An 18429-nucleotide genomic window follows, 5' to 3' on the forward strand; every position below is an offset into this window, starting at 1 on the left:
AGTCCAAATCACCCGTCCGTGCGTGTGTGTGTCCCTCTGAGAACACCTAACATTGGTCAAACAAAGGCGCAGAAGGCCAAAGCTGATCAAACACACCAATCAACTGCTGAAACTGTTCAAGACAATGAAGATGAAGAAGACAGACAAGTATTTGAACAAACCAGTCAATTATGACGACTCCCATATGATAGATTGCTTCAATGTAAACAGAGCATTGCTTCAATTAAACAGAGCTAAGAATCATAAAGAAAGAATGAAATTAATCAGAGACAAAAAATCGCTAAATGACAAAAGACGAAGACTAGCCATGAATGCTTACAATATGACACAGCAAAGATTGCTACAATCTCTGGAAGAAAAAGTAGAAGAGTCTGAAGAGAACATCGAAAGGAAAAAAAGGAACTGGTCAGAGTATTTAAATAATGAAAGACAACATCAACAAGCACATAACACGAGAAATAAATATTTCTTTAAGATACACCTTTTTATTTAACTACAGTATATATCTTTTACTCTACTGTATCTCATTAGTTATTGCTATGATAATATAATTGCTATAGTCTGCTGGCGGAGACTTGTGCTCCGAGGAGCACATTTTCTAGTTTAAAGTATTTTCAAGTTGACGAACGACGTGAGCTGACCGTGGACAAACACCTCTCTCTGTGAAAAAGAATGACGCTTCACCGGCGCGTTTCACTGTTGTAGCGCTCCTTTAGCAGCCCTGCTTCTAGATTTCGGCGTTCTTCGCCGTTTTTTTCTCACGCTGTTTGGTGCCCCCCCCCCAAGGTTGGTGCCCTGTGCTTCAGCACCTAAAGCCCGTTGGTTAATCCACCACTGATCTCTGGGTATGGACTAGTTGTTGTCAAACTAAAGTGAGAGCAGCTGTTCATCTTTTAATGTTTCACACTGATGTAGATTTATCATTTACAGTATATTATACCCTGTATACTTCACTGACAGGGGTCCCACAGGGCTCTATACTTGTCACCTCATTTTTTCACTCTACTGCCCTACAGAACAGCCAATATACAAGCTTGTAGATCTGCTATTTTCACAATGTTTGATGAATGCTTGACTATTATGACACACCCTGAATATAGATCATGTGGTTAAAACACTGACTCCTCTAAAATAGGTTAGATTGACCAAATGACAGCTTACAATGTGAAGTATTATGTTATTATATACTGTATATTTTTAATAATTTGACGATTCAATTAAATGTAGGAGGCATAAATCTAGCATTATTCATTTGTTGAGTATATAGTATTAACTAAATATATATAAATACAAAGCATGAAGTACCTGCCTAGCCACTGGAACATGAAACAAGGGAATGGCTGCACTAACCAACATGGACGCAGTCTAAATCTACTCACTTGACAGTCTCTAGTCCAGCTGAGAGCAGTGTCTGTACAGCATCTCCTCCTGGGTGGTTACAGCTGAGGTCCACATGCTTCAGATGGGAGGGGTTGAGGGCCACAGCTGAAGCCAGAGAAGAACAGCCTTCCTCTGTGATCCCACAGCCTGACAACCTGCAGAGAAATAAACACTTTAACAAACTGCTGTTGGTGTTCATGAAGTACAGATCCACACAGAGAAGAAAACATCATTTACCTCAGGGTCTGCAGGTGACAATGTGGACTCTTCACTCCAACGCAGAGAAGTTCAATTCCAGAATCCAGAATTCTGTTCAAACTCACGTCTAATTCTCTCAAATGGGAAGGATTGGAGCTGAGAGCCGAGGCCAGAACTTCACACCATCTCTGTGACAACCAGCAGTGAATCAGTCTAAATGGGGGAAAAAATGAAAACAATGGAAAAACTGTAAACAGCAACAGTTTGACAACAGATGGACAGGTTAAAGGACAGATGATGGACAGGTTAAAGGACAGATGATGGACAGGTTAAAGGACAGATGATGGACAGGTTAAAGGACAGATGATGGACAGGTTAAAGGACAGATGATGGACAGGTCAAAGGTCAGCTGATGGACAGGTCAAAGGACAGCTGATGGACAGGTTAAAGGTCAGCTGATGGACAGGTCAAAGGACAGATGATGGACAGGTTAAAGGACAGATGATGGACAGGTCAAAGGTCAGCTGATGGACAGGTCAAAGGACAGATGATGGACATGTTAAAGGACAGATGATGGACAGGTCAAAGGACAGCTGGTGGACAGGTTAAGACGTGAAGCTGATAACTGCTGATGTCACACATACAGGAAGGACAACATCTGCTGGAGAAAGAGACAATACAGACCAGTGGTGCAATGTAACTAAGTACATTTACTCAACTTCTGTATTTAAGCACAATTTTAGGTACTTTTACTTTACTTGAATATCACTATTTTTAATACTTTATTGTTGTAGATCTGCTATTTTCTAAATTTCTAAAATACATGCAGTACTTGCAGTACTTTTACTTTTGGTACCAATACTTTGGTACTTTGATTGTAGGGCCAATATGCCAATCTAGGCCAGGATACGTCTTTTCAACGCACTCACAACAGCTGACTTGGTCCTCTTGTTACTCACTGTTGGTTGTTGCATCTTGATGGATTCAAACAGGTTGATTTATGTAAAAGTTTCAAATAAAACGGGGGGCGGGGCAAACAACGAAACAAGAACAAGCTCCAGACTTTAACTAAAAGGGTTTCAAAACAAACAGGCGCAGCATAAAGGTTCAAATAAACTCACAAATGATTCTAAACAAAGTCTTTCATTCAATCTGCGCTGTGTGTGTGTGTGTGTGTGTGTGTGTGTGTGTGTGTGTGTGTGTGTGTTTCTGCTACACAGCTGTTTCCTGATTAATAGAGAACCATGGTGCCATTTTCCAAGGCGACCAGTGGGGGCGCCATTTAGTCAAAAAACATTAAATCAAATGAAATGGCTCCTACATTTACTTAAGTAAAATGTTTAAAGCAGGACTTTTACTAGTTTAGTATTACTGTATTACTGTATTACTGTATTACTATATTACTGTATTACTGTATTACTGTATTGTGGTATTGCTACTTTTACTTTGTAAAACATCAGAATATTCTTTCCACCACTGACAGACAGACACATCTTACTCTGTGTCTGAATATAAATGTGAATCCACTCAAACAACAGGCTTACACTTGAGATTGAACTGAGAAAATCTGCTTTCTGCTATAATGTTCTTATTTCATGGAACAATCTACAACTCATGATAAACATTAATGCCCCAATATCCTTTATTTAATAACCTGCTCTTACATCTCTCTACCTCACTATGTAACTGTTTTTAACTTACTAGTTTCCTGTTATGGTCTTATTGTGTTGTTTCTGTGTTTTATATCTGTATGTGTCTTAATTGTTGATGTGTGTGTGTAATGTCAGCAGCATTGTAATGAGGGTAAACCTCAATGCTCTTTTCTATAATAAATAAAGGTTTCAATCAGTTTAAGTGTCAGAGGCTCAACATGTAAAAATACAAATTGCAGGGATTGTGGGTGAATGCATGTAAGTGTTCATTGTAATTGTAACATGTACATACTATAGTCACTGTACCTTATCATTATTCTAGTCAATGTGTTACTATGTCAACCTTATTCACAATAATCAAAAGAAGTATCAACACAGTATTCATATTATAATATTATACTGTAATTCACTGATGAAAATAAATCATGTAAATTCATCTGACCTCAGAGTCTCCAATCTACAGTGTGGGCTCTTCAGTGCAGCTTCCAGCAGGTCCAGGTCCAGTCCGTTAGAACTTAAGTCCAGGTGGCGTAGATGGGATGGATTAGAACTGAGAGCTGAAGCCACAACTTCAATGTGTCCCTTCTGGAGGTCACAGCCAACAAGTCTGTAATGACAGATTAAATGTAAAATCGGGGAGATGATCAAAACAGATCAGTCACAGTTCACTGTGAAGGAAGTAAACTAAGAGATCTTCTATCTATGTAGTTCTCCAGACATTAACAGGATGTCAGTAAGAACAGGGAACTAAGTTAAAGCATGTAACTTACATTGATGTATTTAGTAACTTGGTAATTCCTCATTAAACTGAGTAAACAAGTAATGACCATTGTTTAAAACAGTGGTTCTACTTTTTCATGTCAAGGACCCCCCCCCCCCCCCCCCCCCCCCCCCCCCCCATCTCAAACATATTTTGTGCCAGGGGTTTTTCAAAAATAGCAGATCTACAAGCTCATAGCGCGGCACTCGGTGCCGCGCTATGAGCTTGTAGATCTGCTATTTTTGAATAGCCAAACTATAAAACATGGTTAAAGTGGTTAAAATGATTGTGACACTATAATAACTAATTTTGCTGGGGACCCCCTGGTACCCCTCCAAGGACCCCTGGGGGTCCTCAGACCCCACTTTGAGGAAAAAAAGGATGTACCTGACATCTCTTTGCTTTAACTAACCTGTCAACATCAGGGACCAGGTTCTGAGCAGTGGTAACTTTCATAATGTCATTTAGATGTCCATGTGTCAACTGTGAGCGCAGTTTGGATTTGTTGATGTTCATTACTAGGGATGGAGCTTGTTATTTTTTATTGATAATGAGCACATTATCGATCCTGCTTATTGAGCAGAGCTTTTATCGAGCCCACTATTGATCTTTTTCTATTAATTTGTGGAAAGACGTGAGAGGACAAATTCTGAACAGAACCGGCCAGTTGTGACTGTGTTTGTGGCTGACCACCATCTAAAATTAAATGAAGATGACTAGTAAAACATATGTTTGCCTATCATTAAGTATTAGTGATAAGTGATGAGTGTTAAATGGCTTTATATTATGAATAGTATGCCTACTGTAATAATTACTATAAAATCTCCATGTCTCTTCAGCTCTTTATAAACAAAAAAAAATCTATTCTTTTGTCTTTGTTTTAGCCAAAATATATCACTTGCACTACATTTTACTAGGGTCTTCAAATACAGTACTTTTCTAACAGACAGAAGGCAAGTGACCTTTTTACTTTTGGAAAATAATATTGAAGAAACTGTTAACTGGTTAATGTGTGTACTGTCACTTTAAAAGCGCAATTTATACTTCATCGTACAACAGTGTCACGCACCAAACATGGCCGATCTCCAAGCTCACACGCGTCTGTTCGCACCACGTAGTGAGCTTGTAGATCTGCCATTTTCGGTAGATAGACTGAGAAGACAGCGCACATTGAATATGTCACGCAAGGCGACACTAGTCATTCATTCGCAGGGAGTTTTTAAGAGTTTCCTAAACAGATTATTATCATTTGGATTATTAAAATTGTCAACGGAGACAGAGGACGAGTGAAACTTTTGAGTGTTTCTCTCTTAACGGCCGTTATTCCACCGCACATGTAAACACAACGACGCAACCACCCGTACAAATGGAACCAAATGGACCCTTACGGTCCCCTTAAAGAAGCGATGTTACGATGTATCCAATAGTGAGCCAATAAAATTCCTCGTCCTTGTTTCCCTGGGCAGCGCTGGTTAGCAGGGATCAATACACTTTTAGACTGATGTTTGTGCCAGCGTGGGTGATTAGATTTATTTCTTGATCTCCTCTTGTCTTGATTGTTTAGACATGACTTGGCCATTGTTCTCACAGAACAAGTTTGGCCACTATTAGACCTTCACAGTCAGAGGCAAGGGGGGTTGGGGGGGATAACTGCCTGCCGCCTGCCGGCGCCGCCGTTCATTTTTTGGTATTTTTTTTCTTGTGTTGTGTTGTGTCTCCTCTCTGAGGTCTTCAGTGTTTAATTAATATCTCTTATGTTTTGGGCTTCAAGAAAAGTGATAAATACCCCCCCGCCCTGTGAGGATATCTTGGAGCACCTCAAGGCTGTATTACACCACCTGTGTTGTTTACATCAGTGCTTCTCAAAGTGGGGTCTGAGGTCTGAGGACCTGAGTCCTTGAGGGTGTTCCAGGGGGTCCCCAGCAAAATTAGTTGTTAGTGTTTACAATCATTTTAAACACTTAACCATATTTTAGTTTGGCTATTCAAAAATAGCAGATCTACAAGCTCATAGCGCGGCACCGGGTGCCGCGCTATGAGCTTGTAAAAAAAATGGGTTTAACCACTGTAACCCTGCATCAGCTCTTTAAAAATAGCCGATCTACAAGCACATTGAGCTTGTAGATTGACTATAAAAAAAAATAGTAGATTGACTATTAAAAATAAAACAATCTTTAAAAAAAATGAAAAATGTGGGATATTTAGAACAATGTTAACATAAATCTTGTATGGGGGTCCCTGGCAAAATATTTTCAGATGTGGGTCTGTGGACAAATATGTAATAATTAATATAAATACGGTTCATTAATTTGGGGTTCTCGACATGAAAAGGTTTGAGAACCGCTGATAGACATAAACACTGGAGAATGAATCACCAGTGTGACCAATCAGTGTCTTTTATAATGTGATGATTCTCTGTCCATCTCTCTCTCTCCATCCCCCTCCCCCTGTGTGTGTGTGTGTGTGTGTGTGTGTGTGTGTGTGTGTGTGTGTGTGTGTGTGTGTGTGTGTGTGTGTGTGTGTGTGTGTGTGTGTGTGTGTGTGTGTGTATACTGAATGTATGAATGGAGAGTGAAAGTATAACATGTTGACATTCAGATGAATACTAACCTGGCAGTTGTGCAGTTCCTCACAGCTGGGACCAGTCTCTGTCGCCCAGTCAAATTTACTATGTTGTATGTGTCCAGGTCCAACACCTCCAGAACCTCCTCTGACATCAGCAGCATGGAGGCCAGAGCTGAACACTGGGTCTCAGAGAGGTCCTTCCCTGATCTGCTCTCTGACTCCAGGAACTGTTGGATACCTTGACTTACTGAGGGGTCGTTCATCTCCATCAGACAGTGGAAGATGTTTAGACATCTGTCAGGAGAGAAGCCATCATCATCATCATTATCATCATCAGTGCCCATCTTCTTCAGGTTGTTGATGGCTCTCTGGATCTCCTCTGGACTGTTCTCTGTCTGACCCAGCAGGCCTCCTAACAGACTCTGATTGGACTCCAGTGAGAGACCATGAAGGAAGCGGACAAAGAGGTCCAGGTGTCCACTCTCACTCTGCAGGTTTTTTTCCATAGCAGCCCACAGGAAGTCAGACAGGGAACTGTCACTGTTGTAATCATCATCTTCCAGGAATGTCTTCAGGACCTCCATGTTCCTCTGTGTGAAACAGTGGAACAGATAGACTGCAGCCAGAAACTCCTGGATGCTCAGATGAACAAAGCAGTAGACCGTTTGGAGGAAGAACACATCGTCTTCTTTGAAAAACGTTGTGCAAAAACCTAAGTTCAGCAAGTCCTTGTTCACACCAAGACCACTCTCTTCCAGGTCTTTCTGGTAGAAAATGATGTTGCCTTTGTCAAGTTGGTCAAACGCCAGCCTGCCCAGCTTCAGAAGAACATCCTTTATTATGACCTTCTCTTTGTCTTCCTCATCTAGTGCAGAATTCTTCTTCAGCTCTCGCTTGGTCTCACCCGTCAGGAAGTAGCAGAACATCTCAGTCAGGGTTTTGGGCAGCTTGTCTGTCATCCCCATGTTCTGCACAACGGTGGCAAGGATCCAACAGAAGACTGGGATTTCACACATGGTGTGGAGGATCTTTGTTTCCTTGATGCGTGAGTAGATTGAGCTGGCCAGGTTCTCATCACTGAACGTCTTCATGAAGAATTCCTTCTTCTGGTCATCTCTGATGAACCCTCGTACTTCTGTCATCCTGTTAACAAACTCCTTAGGGATCTGATTGGCTGCTGCAGGTCGTGAGGTTATCCAGATGTGAGCAGAGGGGAGCAGCTCCCCCTTGAGGAGGTTTAGAAGGAGTTCTTCCACTGGGTACGACTCTGTGACTTGCGTGAAGCTATTTGTTTTACTGAAATCGAACTGAAAATTTTCCTCATCATAACCATCCATAACAAACATAACTTTGAAGGGGCTGTTGTTGTCGTCTCCTGACGTCTGCAATTCGTTGAAGATGTCATTAAGAACGTCTTCCTCAATAAATCTGGTTTCCTTGATGCATGTGTGAATTAGCTTTGCCAAACTAAAGTTTTGTCCTTTGAGCAGATTTAACTGGCGGAACTTGAGCGGGAAAACGAGGTGTGGACCTTGGGGAAAACATTTCTTGGCCCAGTCAGAGACAAATTTGTGTACGAGGAATGTTTTGCCAATTCCTGCACAGCCAACGGTCAGCACTGTTCTTTTGTTTCTTCCAGAAGGGTCTTTGAACATTTCACTGAGTTGGATTTCTTTTTCCTCTCCTGCCTTCTTCATCTCCATCTGTCTGACCTCATGATGTCTGTGGATGTCTGTGACATTGATGTCTACATTGTAGAGTGGGATGTAGATGTCTTTAAACATGATCCCAGGCCCTGTGCCCAAATTTATACTCACATATGAAATGTCCATGTTGTGTTGAAGCTTGTCTTCATCGTCAGTAATATGAATATACACACACACACACACACACACACACACACACACACACACACACACACACACACACACACACACACACACACACACACACACACACACACACACACACACACACACACACACTTATTGTTTACCAATAACACAATAAAACATTTTCCATTTCAGTCATCTAGTTCAAGATGCAAACAACTTTGTTTTGAAAAGACAGAGATGACTCACTGGAGTCTCAGCTATTAGAAGTAGTATTTTAACCCATTTAGACCTGGAACGCAACTGTGTCACTTTAGATTTCTTTGGCTATTCAAAAATAGCAGATCTACAAGCTCATAGCGCTGCTCCGAGTGCCGCGCTATGAGCTTGTATGTCTGCTATTTTTGAAAAATCCTCAGGTCTTAATGGGTTAATGAAACATAAAAGGCAGATCTCTTTCTCAGAGGCTCTTTTTATGGTTGCTGCCAATTAATCATGATTGTTCCCCCAATATCACTCTATAGAACAGTTAGGAATCCGCGGCCATAAAAGTATTGTTTGAGAACAACAGTATTATGTTTCCATAGAAAATGAAAGTAAAAGGTTAGTGCTGTGAAGAGATGGACTCTCCTTCTAGACATTAATGAACACATCTATTGGAATAATTATAGTCTAGTCTAGCTGTGTAATGTTTCTGTACTGACCTTTGATTAATTAAGACAAATAATGTTTTAAATTAAGGTTATTTCCACATGCACAAACGGGCGCACGCACGCACGCACACGCACACGCACACGCACACGCACACACACGCACACACACACACACACACACACACACACACACACATACTCTCTCTCCAGGGGAAGGTCATCAAAATCCACTTTTAATCAATGAAATGGTCTTTTTCACAATAGCTTTTTGTATGTCTATATTCAGATGATCAACCCCCCCCCCCCCCCCCCTCCACTGTTCTGTATTTTGGTCTCTTCCTATCGACCAGCAAGTTCCACTATGATTGACAAGTAAAACTAAAATAGCCTAATTTATGTTCTGTAAGCTGCACTGTAGGCCAGTCACTGTAGGTTAATCATTCATTAATATTTAATTAGTTCTTTCATTTAATAACCCATTGACCATCAAAGGGACAAAAGTTGGTCACAAAAGCCTCAAATGAACACCACCGGGCTGTGAAACCAACCCGTCTCATGCAAAAGGTATTTATTCTAACTATTGTACTACAAAAGCAGACAGCTGGTTTGTATATCTACGTTAGAGCAGCGTTTCTAATCAATGTGGAACACAAACAGTGTGATAACATTATTATCAACTTAAAATGTTATATTTGTTATTTGGAGGGGAGGGACAATAGAAGAAAAAAATTTTAATTATTTGTTTTTGTCAGAGGAAGTCATGACATGTTACTGTATGTCAGGGCACATAGCGCCCCCCCCCCCCTTAAATAACAAACAGTCCTTTAGTTCATTGTTTTATTGACGTTAAGTACTTTTCAGACCGAGTTACTGTTTCTTTTCTCCATTTATTTAGGATGATGTATTTGCACTGCTAACTTATATTGCTGTGTGACAGAGGAGTGTATCAGCTTATAATTGTTACTGATACATTTATGTCTTTTCTCCCTGTTGACACTTTGTAGATCTGTGATCCTATACATGCTAGACTGTAACTGTCACATTACATACTGTATCTGACTGATGTTGAAGCGTTTCTTTATTCTGTTAATTCTCACACACACACACACACACACACAGACACAGACACACACACACACACACACACACACACACACACACACACACACACACACACACACACACACACACACACACACACACACACACACACACACACACACACACACACACACACACACACACACACACACACCTCTCAGTTCGGAGGCTTTGTCTGGTCTTGTCTCCTCTTCTCCTGTCAAAGCTGAGATGTGAGACAGTGATTGGTCAGTATGGAGACACTAGAATCATTTTCATCTTCACATTGTTATCATTATAGATACATAGAGGTATGACTTATATTAAATTTAGTTTAGTTAAATCAGTTCTAGTCTTACTAGTTATCTTCTGGGTCCAGTATAAATACAGTTTGAGTTCTAGTCTTACTAGTTATCTTCTGGGTCCAGTATAATACAGTATGAGTTCTAGTCTTACTAGTTATCTTCTGGTTCCAGTATAAATACAGTATGAGTTCTAGTCTTACTAGTTATCTTCTGGTTCCAGTATAAATACAGTATGAGTTCTAGTCTTACTAGTTATCTTCTGGTTCCAGTATAAATACAGTATGAGTTCTAGTCTTACTCAGTATCTTCTGGTTCCAGTATAAATACAGTATGAGTTCTAGTCTTACTCAGTATCTTCTGGTTCCAGTATAAATACAGTATCAGTTCTAGTCTTACTCAGTATCTTCTGGTTCCAGTATAAATACAGAATGAGTTCTAGTCTTACTCAGTATCTTCTGGTTCCAGTATAAATACAGCAGTACTGCTGCCACCATGATGCTGATGATCACTGGAATAACAATCACTGTCCTTCCTCTGCCTCCTGTTGATCCTCCATCTGTAGGAATGTCCCTCTCTGAAAGACATGATGATAATAATAATAATAATGATAATAATAATAATAATAATAATAATAACTAGAAAATGTGCTCCTCGGAGCACAAGTCTCCACCGGCAGTTTTAATGCAGTTTTAATGCTATTTTAATCAAATTAAATCACTTACCCTATCTTTAACCATAGTTCTCTAGGAATGTTCTAATTCTTACGTAAAATAGAACATGTTACTATATCATAGCAATTATATTATCTGACCAATGTTAGGTGTTCTCAGAGGGACACACACACGCACGGACGGGTGATTTGTACTGGAAGGTACTGTTCCAATCAAGACTGATTGATCCTGTCTTACCTCACTTCAAAAAACATAAATGGCTTTTTCAAGTGACACACCTATTTATAGGATTTTATTTCGTCATGCGTCTCGCTAGCCAATCAAAGGCATTGGTGTCAACATATTGACACGTGTCACGTGGAGCTTGACCAATGTTAGCTTGGCTAGGAGGGAGGTGAACACACAGCGGGACGAAGCGAAAACATACTCTCCGACAATAATAATAATAATAATAATAAGGGTAATAATAATAAATGTAATAAATGTAATAAATGTAATAAATGTAATAATAATAATAATAATAATAATAATAATAATCTCTGTAGGGATGTCCCTCTCTGAAAGATATAATAATAATAATATAAATATACAAGCACCAATACGGGGGAAAGCAATGTGATATGCAATATGCAAAATGCACAATAAGCCATAGGAAAAAAACTAATTTGAGAGAAAAAGTAATGATCAAATGAGCATTGTAAACGGCTGAGCAGAGTCCTGAGAGATTGTAGATATTATAATGTATCTCTGTATTGTGTTGCTTCTAATGGCTGATGTCACATTTGTGTTATGACAAAAGTTTGCCATTTTTTGTACTTTATCTAGAGCACACAGATGGATAGTAGTATTCTAATTAGGTTCATGCATGTTATCACCATAGCAACAGAATGTGGTTAATATTGTTCCAGGTATTCCGACAGAGGATGTCGGGGGTTACCTCCTACCACTGAGAGAAGTTTGAGAGAAAAATATTCTTTGTTTTTAAGCCTAAAATATGAAATAAGCTATGTAGCGCCTCCATTTAGTTTTCATAGGTCAGTGTTGAAGCCAAGGTTATGGTGCTGTTTATACAACTTAAAGGATATTTATCTTTAAACATGTGTTCAGGGCAGCATTAACCCAATGGGCTACATGGTCTGTAGTACAGGGCCTCTGCCACCAGGGGGCCCCGGATGAGCAGGAAAAAACATTATAATTCTATCCATGGTGTAAAGTAACTAATTACATTAACTCAAGTACTGTACAGTACAATCTTGAGGTACTGTTACTTTACTGCAGTATTTCCAATTGTCTATACTTTTACTTTTACTCCACTACATCTCAGAGGCAAATATTGTACTTTTACTCCACTGCAATGATTTGAAAACTTTAGTTACTAGTTACTTTGCAGATATAAATCATTATATTATAAAACATACATTAACCACTTCAGCCCTATTTTATAAATTTAGGCCATTTGAAAATAGCAGATCTACAAGCTCACGACGCGTTGTGAGCTTGTAGATCTGCTATTTTCAAACATTTTAGTACTTTTACTTTTCGGTACTTTAAGTACATTTTGATACCAATACTTGTGTACTTTTACTCAAGTAATTTTCTTTCCATTCAAGTACTTATTCCACCCACTGAATTCTATTGTATTTTTGTTGAGCCTTTTTACTCATTACGCATATATTGATATAATTCCCTCACGGTGTCATAAAACATCCAAGGACTAACAGAACATTATCTTTGCATCCTGTTTAGTGTTAATGTGAAGCCAGACCAAAGCTCACAGGAGTTTCCTCATGAGAGCTGCAGCACTAAATAGAAAGAGCTACAGCTCTAGAATGTGTTTCATTCATTGAACTGAAATCTCTCTCCATCTCAAACACCTGCTCTGTTGCAACATCTGATTTAACGTCTTTATAAAGAATGTTGCTTTCAAGAAAATCAGGCTCAAGCAAGTCAAGCATTAAGGCAGTAACACTACAGTGTTCATTTATAGATTTGCATAGTTTGCATATCTGCCTATGGTTGGCAGAAACCAACCATAGTTGGTTTCCAAAATATCAACCTTTCAGGAAATAAAATAAAAAATAAAATAAATTAAATAAACATATTTAAAAACAACACGATACTGCCTCATCAAAGTTGACATTGTCAGATAATGTGTCCTTATAGATGGGTTTCCTGTTTGTAAACATGAGAGGATGATGCGCGCGCAGTGGAGGGTTGAGCAGTAGAGGGCGCTATTACCCGCAGCAGCTCTAGTCAAATGTACATTCATAAAAGAAATGGTCTTCACCGGGTTTAATCAAAGTAGATTAAATGATGCAGTTTGTAATATCTTCTTTACTCAATAAAAATGATTTGTCGGAAGTTGGATCTGTTTGTATATAATAGCAGCATTATGCCTATTATGCCTATAATAGCAGCATTATGCCTATCTAAATCCCGAAAATAACAACAGAGTGAATGGCGCTTCCGGTTCGTTCTACCCCACGCATGCGCAGATTGCGCACTCTGCTCTGTGATGACGTCGCGCGGAAACCCATCTATAGTCCAGGCAACCTAGCTCATTTTGGACCTCAAAATCAAGGTAATTGTAATAGTTTTTTTCTTCACAGACCATTTCTATGTAGTCACCAGAACAACATACTAAACGTCCTAAGAAATCCTACTTGCGGAAATATGGACACCATTTATTGTCAAAAAGCCATTTATAAAATGATGGTGAGTCCAATTATCATTCGTCTGAGATTTCAATTGATTTCCAAATACATTTGAGGAGAGGAATTCAGATTTAAAAAAAATCATTTTTGAACCAATATAACAGAACTACAGGATGTTATTACCAGAAATTCTAGCAGCCTTTCACATCAAAGTAATTGTAACAAAATGTTTTTCACCATACATCATTTCAATGAGCTGTCCAGAACAACATACTAAAAGTCCTAAAATATCCTAGTTGTGGAAGTTGAATTGGCATCAATCTACAATGTCTACCAATTATTGTCAAAAAGCCATGTAAAATGATGGTGAGTCAATGTCGATTAAACATATAATGTTCAGTCTTATGGATTAAATGAGAGAATGTCCTCAAACGATAATGTTCAGTCTTATGGATTAAATGAGAGAAGGTCCTAAAACAATAATGTTCAGGGTTAGGGTCTCAAGGATTAAGTGAGTCTCACGGCCAGGGACCAAGTGGGCAAACATACTAGACAATTTTCTAGCTACAAGCTCATTAGGCCTAGGCTACACGTACAAGGATCTTTTTCTAAACGCACATTTTTGTGTGCGTTTGGGCCTTTAAGCCACACGCAAACAGTGTTTTTGGCCGCTAAAACGGATATTTTTGTAAACGGATAAATAAGTGAAGGTTGTCCAAAACATGCGTTTCAGTGGATCTGTGTGGACATGTAATCCGGAGATTTTGAGAAACGATGACGTCATCGCGCATTCGCACATGGTCATTATAATAATGCATAATATAATAACACATAAACACCGGACCACTCATGGTCATTATAATAATAAATGAAGAGAGAGAGAGAGAGAGAGAGCAACACTTACAGTCTATGAAACAAGGCACGCTCATTTATGGCAAAATAATGTCATAATTAATAATAAGACAGTGGTGGGAAAAGTAGCTCGTTTTCATTCACTGTGTGACGAAACCCCTCTGCCTTTCTCTGCCCCGAGTAGCGCACACGGCGCGCACACGTGTTGAATGTGGGGTCTGTCTGTCGTCCTAAAACACAATCGCCCCGGGTCAAAATCCAGCGACGATGGAGCGGCCGCGGGTGGCCCGCTCAAAAGGTGCGTGGGGAGGGGAGTTTTGGGACGATGTAATCTGTTTGAGTAGCCCTGAAACATGACTGTCATACCATGACAGTCATGGTGCTTATGAGTCCCTGCTTTATAGTGGTGTTCGATTTTTTTACATTGCCAACTCTCACATGTACATAAACGTTCAGATTTCAAATATAAAGTGCTTACCCCTGAGCCACGGACGTTACAAGGCGATCCGGACCGCAATAAGTACCCGTATCTCCCGTATTGTTCAATAAAAAGCATTTTAATCCGATCGCCAGCCATTTTCTCAAAATTTTCTCCGATGCTTTCAACCATGCGACACTAATGGTTGGGAGGTGTGTTGCACTCTGATACATTACAAAAGAAAAAGAAAAGAAAAAGAAAATGGCCGGTGATGGGATTAAAATGCTTTTTATTGAACAATACGTTTATGCACATGTGAGAGTTGGCAATGTAAAACAAATTGAACACCACTATAAACCAGGGACTCGGCACCATGATGCTTGTATACAAGCGTCATGTGAACCATGGCTACTGTTTGCGCTGCAGCTGCGCCCTAATAATGTTGTTTTCGTTTATGTTCACGTATGCTATTAAAATAATGCAGCTATTGCAGTATTGGGCCTTAACATGTGATTAAAAATATGTATATGTATTTGGCCCCTCATATATAAAATAAATGTAAATATAAAATCTGATATAAATTTGAAACTTGCAGCTGATCAATGCGTTTCTGCGTCTACGTGTGGACAGGGATTTTTTTTATCTTTGTCATGTGGCCAGGGATTCTTTTTAAAAACGGAGGACTAAAATATCCGTTTAGTAAAAGATCCATATACGTGTAGGGTGCACCTCTCTATTCAGAAACACCGCCATTCCTACCATTGACTTCTATTATTCGGAATGGCAGTGTTTTCCATTTTGTTATAAAACATTGCTATTCCGAAATGAAAGACACCGCCATTCCTATCATTGACTTCTATTATTCGAAATGGGGGTGTTTTCCAGTGTTCTATAAGGCCCTGCCATTCCGAAAATATTATTTTTTCATATTTGGTCCCTGAGTCCTATGAGACTATAGACAGCTCCATAATCCCCAACCAACATCAAGGTTTTTGACTCAAATCCCCGAAGGCAATTACAGATGCGCCCGTTGCGCACAATGTAATTTCACCGAAAAGTTTACGCACCCACTAACGGGGGGAAACGTTTTGATATCAAGGGCACTATAACATGCACAACCAAAAATATTAAATACCTGCTAAAATGCCCATGCGGTCGAGGATATGTTGGTAAGACCAACAGGGCGCTAAAGACACGCATTTCCGAACAACACACACACACACACACACACACACACACACACACACACACACACACACACACACACACACACACACACACACACACACACACACACACACAAAACATAACATTGTGGTTCTCTCCGGCAGCATTAGCCTACATAATTGCAGGCCATATTAATCATATAATTTACATTTATCACTCACACTTCTGAGACCCAAGCGGAGTGGCCATAATGTTGATTATTTTTTCTTTATTTTAATTTTATTTCTTTTTTGGTCGTAATGTTATGGCGTGGCAACGACTCCTGCACTTCTGTTATTACAATAACTCTGCAACATAAATTACCTTTATTTATTTATATGTTGAAAAGTTGTCTGCTTTTCATGTGTTTAATGTAAAATAAAGAGTCTCCTTTATACATTGTAATGGTTGTAACGTGTCACAAGCCTAGTCTAGTGCACCTGACGTCAGTAGACAGCAGCAAGACAAGACAGCAGCTGACAACAAGCTGCGTACATGCACTAGTGAAGTTAAACAGTCATCTGATTGAGGTGATTGAGATGACATCATGCGATTTCTCCATGAGTCTTTCAACAACTTTGCTTTCGAGGAAAAAAACAAACAATTAAATAGGTGTTGATTGCTTCAGTCAATGAATCAACAGCGGTCGTTAACTCCCCACTGGGAGATCAGACACACTTGATGGCCCATTCGCGCACACATAAAAGGTGATTAGGATCAAAGGCACTTAGTTTGTAGACAGACGCACAAGGCATGAATGGATGCCAGTGATCGTAGGTTTCGGTGACTGTCGGGAGGTTTGTAGCGAGCTGTGTGCGGCCGGGGAATGAGCGGCCATTAAATTATGATTATTATTATTATTATTATTGTCATAAAATAGCTAAACAATCCATTTTACGCACAGCAGCCCAAATACATGTCATGGTCCAGGTCCGGACAGTTCATTCTTCAAATAGGCCAGTAACATTAGTATTTATCTGATGAAGGTAAATACTATAAGAACTATACAGTTCTTATAGGCTATTAAATAAGGTGTTTAGGCTATTTCAATGGCATTCGTCCTGGGTTGTCAAACAGAATGATCACAACACCGTCACCAAATCCAAGACAAGTGGAGTTTACTGGCGAGCTCAATAACAGACATATAGCATATTCCTTCTGTAAATGGGGTGTGGTTGGTTGGTCAAAGACGCACACAGGAATGAGTAGGAAAGTTGGCAGTGTTAAAAGTTCATGTCAGTCCAGTCGCTATATAGTTCTTATACCATAAGAAGCGCACACCTCTCTCTCTCTCATATGACAGTGATTAGGTAAAAAATAACGGGTGCGCAAGGCGCACTGTGCCGCGAGCTTGACCCAGTTGATCCAGTTGTCACTGTGCCTGCTATGTTATTTGTTATATGATGGTTGCAGTCACGCGTAATTGCGCATGACACATGCGTGCCACACATGTCTGTTTGATTAATATTATGATTATTATGATGATAATGATTATAATACAATACACATGGGACGTTATACAAGCATTGTATGTTTTCGTTTTGATATTATTTCAACGGGGCATCATTCGAGAAGGTTTTTTGTCCGTCAGTCATTCACTGTTTGTCATTATAATAATAATATGAATAATAATATGAATAATAACCATCTTATTGACTATATGCGCAGACTTTCGATTGGCTCTCTGTCCGTCAATGATTCATTGTTTGTCAGGATAATAATGATTGGATCCGTTGAAATCATATTCAGATGTGCATGCTGCCTGCATATAGATAGATAGATGGACAGAAAGATATATTCAGATGTGCCGTGCATGCTGCGTGCAGATACATAGATGGACGGACAGACAGACAGACAGACAGACAGACAGAGACAGACAGCTTACCCGCTTGCCTCAAACGTTAACTAGGTGTCCGGAGTATTTGTGCAATATATTAGTCCATATTTTCAAGAAGTATTTAAGTCAGAAGTTCCCAATTGGCGGTAGTGACGGGGCGCATCCGGTGAAAGCCGGAATTACACTCAATGTAAACAGGAATGAAACGAGGAGGGAAAATGGCGTTCGTCCACAGACGGGATTAAAACACTTCTTTATTGAAAGATATGGACTAATACATTGCACAAATACTCCGGACACCTATTTAACATTTGAGGCAAGCGGGTAAGCACCTTATATTTTGCATTTGTACATGTTTGGAGAAAA

The 18429-nt window shown here is 39.6% G+C and overlaps 1 protein-coding gene across 1 annotated transcript in view; it reads right to left on the reverse strand.

Annotated features, from left to right (window-relative positions):
• The window catches only part of LOC308076481 (NACHT, LRR and PYD domains-containing protein 3-like), a 48784-nt gene that overhangs the window by 8383 nt on the left and 21972 nt on the right, over window positions 1-18429 (reverse strand). The window contains exons 4-9 of the mRNA XM_080416792.1: window positions 10871-10999; window positions 10296-10346; window positions 6601-8404; window positions 3673-3837; window positions 1618-1791; window positions 1380-1535 (exon numbers count right to left, since the gene is read on the reverse strand). Of these exons, the coding sequence (XP_080272918.1) occupies window positions 1380-1535; window positions 1618-1791; window positions 3673-3837; window positions 6601-8404; window positions 10296-10346; window positions 10871-10999 (2479 nt within the window). The remainder of the gene's footprint in view (window positions 1-1379; window positions 1536-1617; window positions 1792-3672; window positions 3838-6600; window positions 8405-10295; window positions 10347-10870; window positions 11000-18429) is intronic.

Source organism: Gymnoscopelus braueri (genome assembly GCF_963280865.1).
Source record: "Gymnoscopelus braueri genome assembly, chromosome: 20".
Taxonomy (NCBI): Eukaryota; Metazoa; Chordata; class Actinopteri; order Myctophiformes; family Myctophidae; genus Gymnoscopelus; species Gymnoscopelus braueri.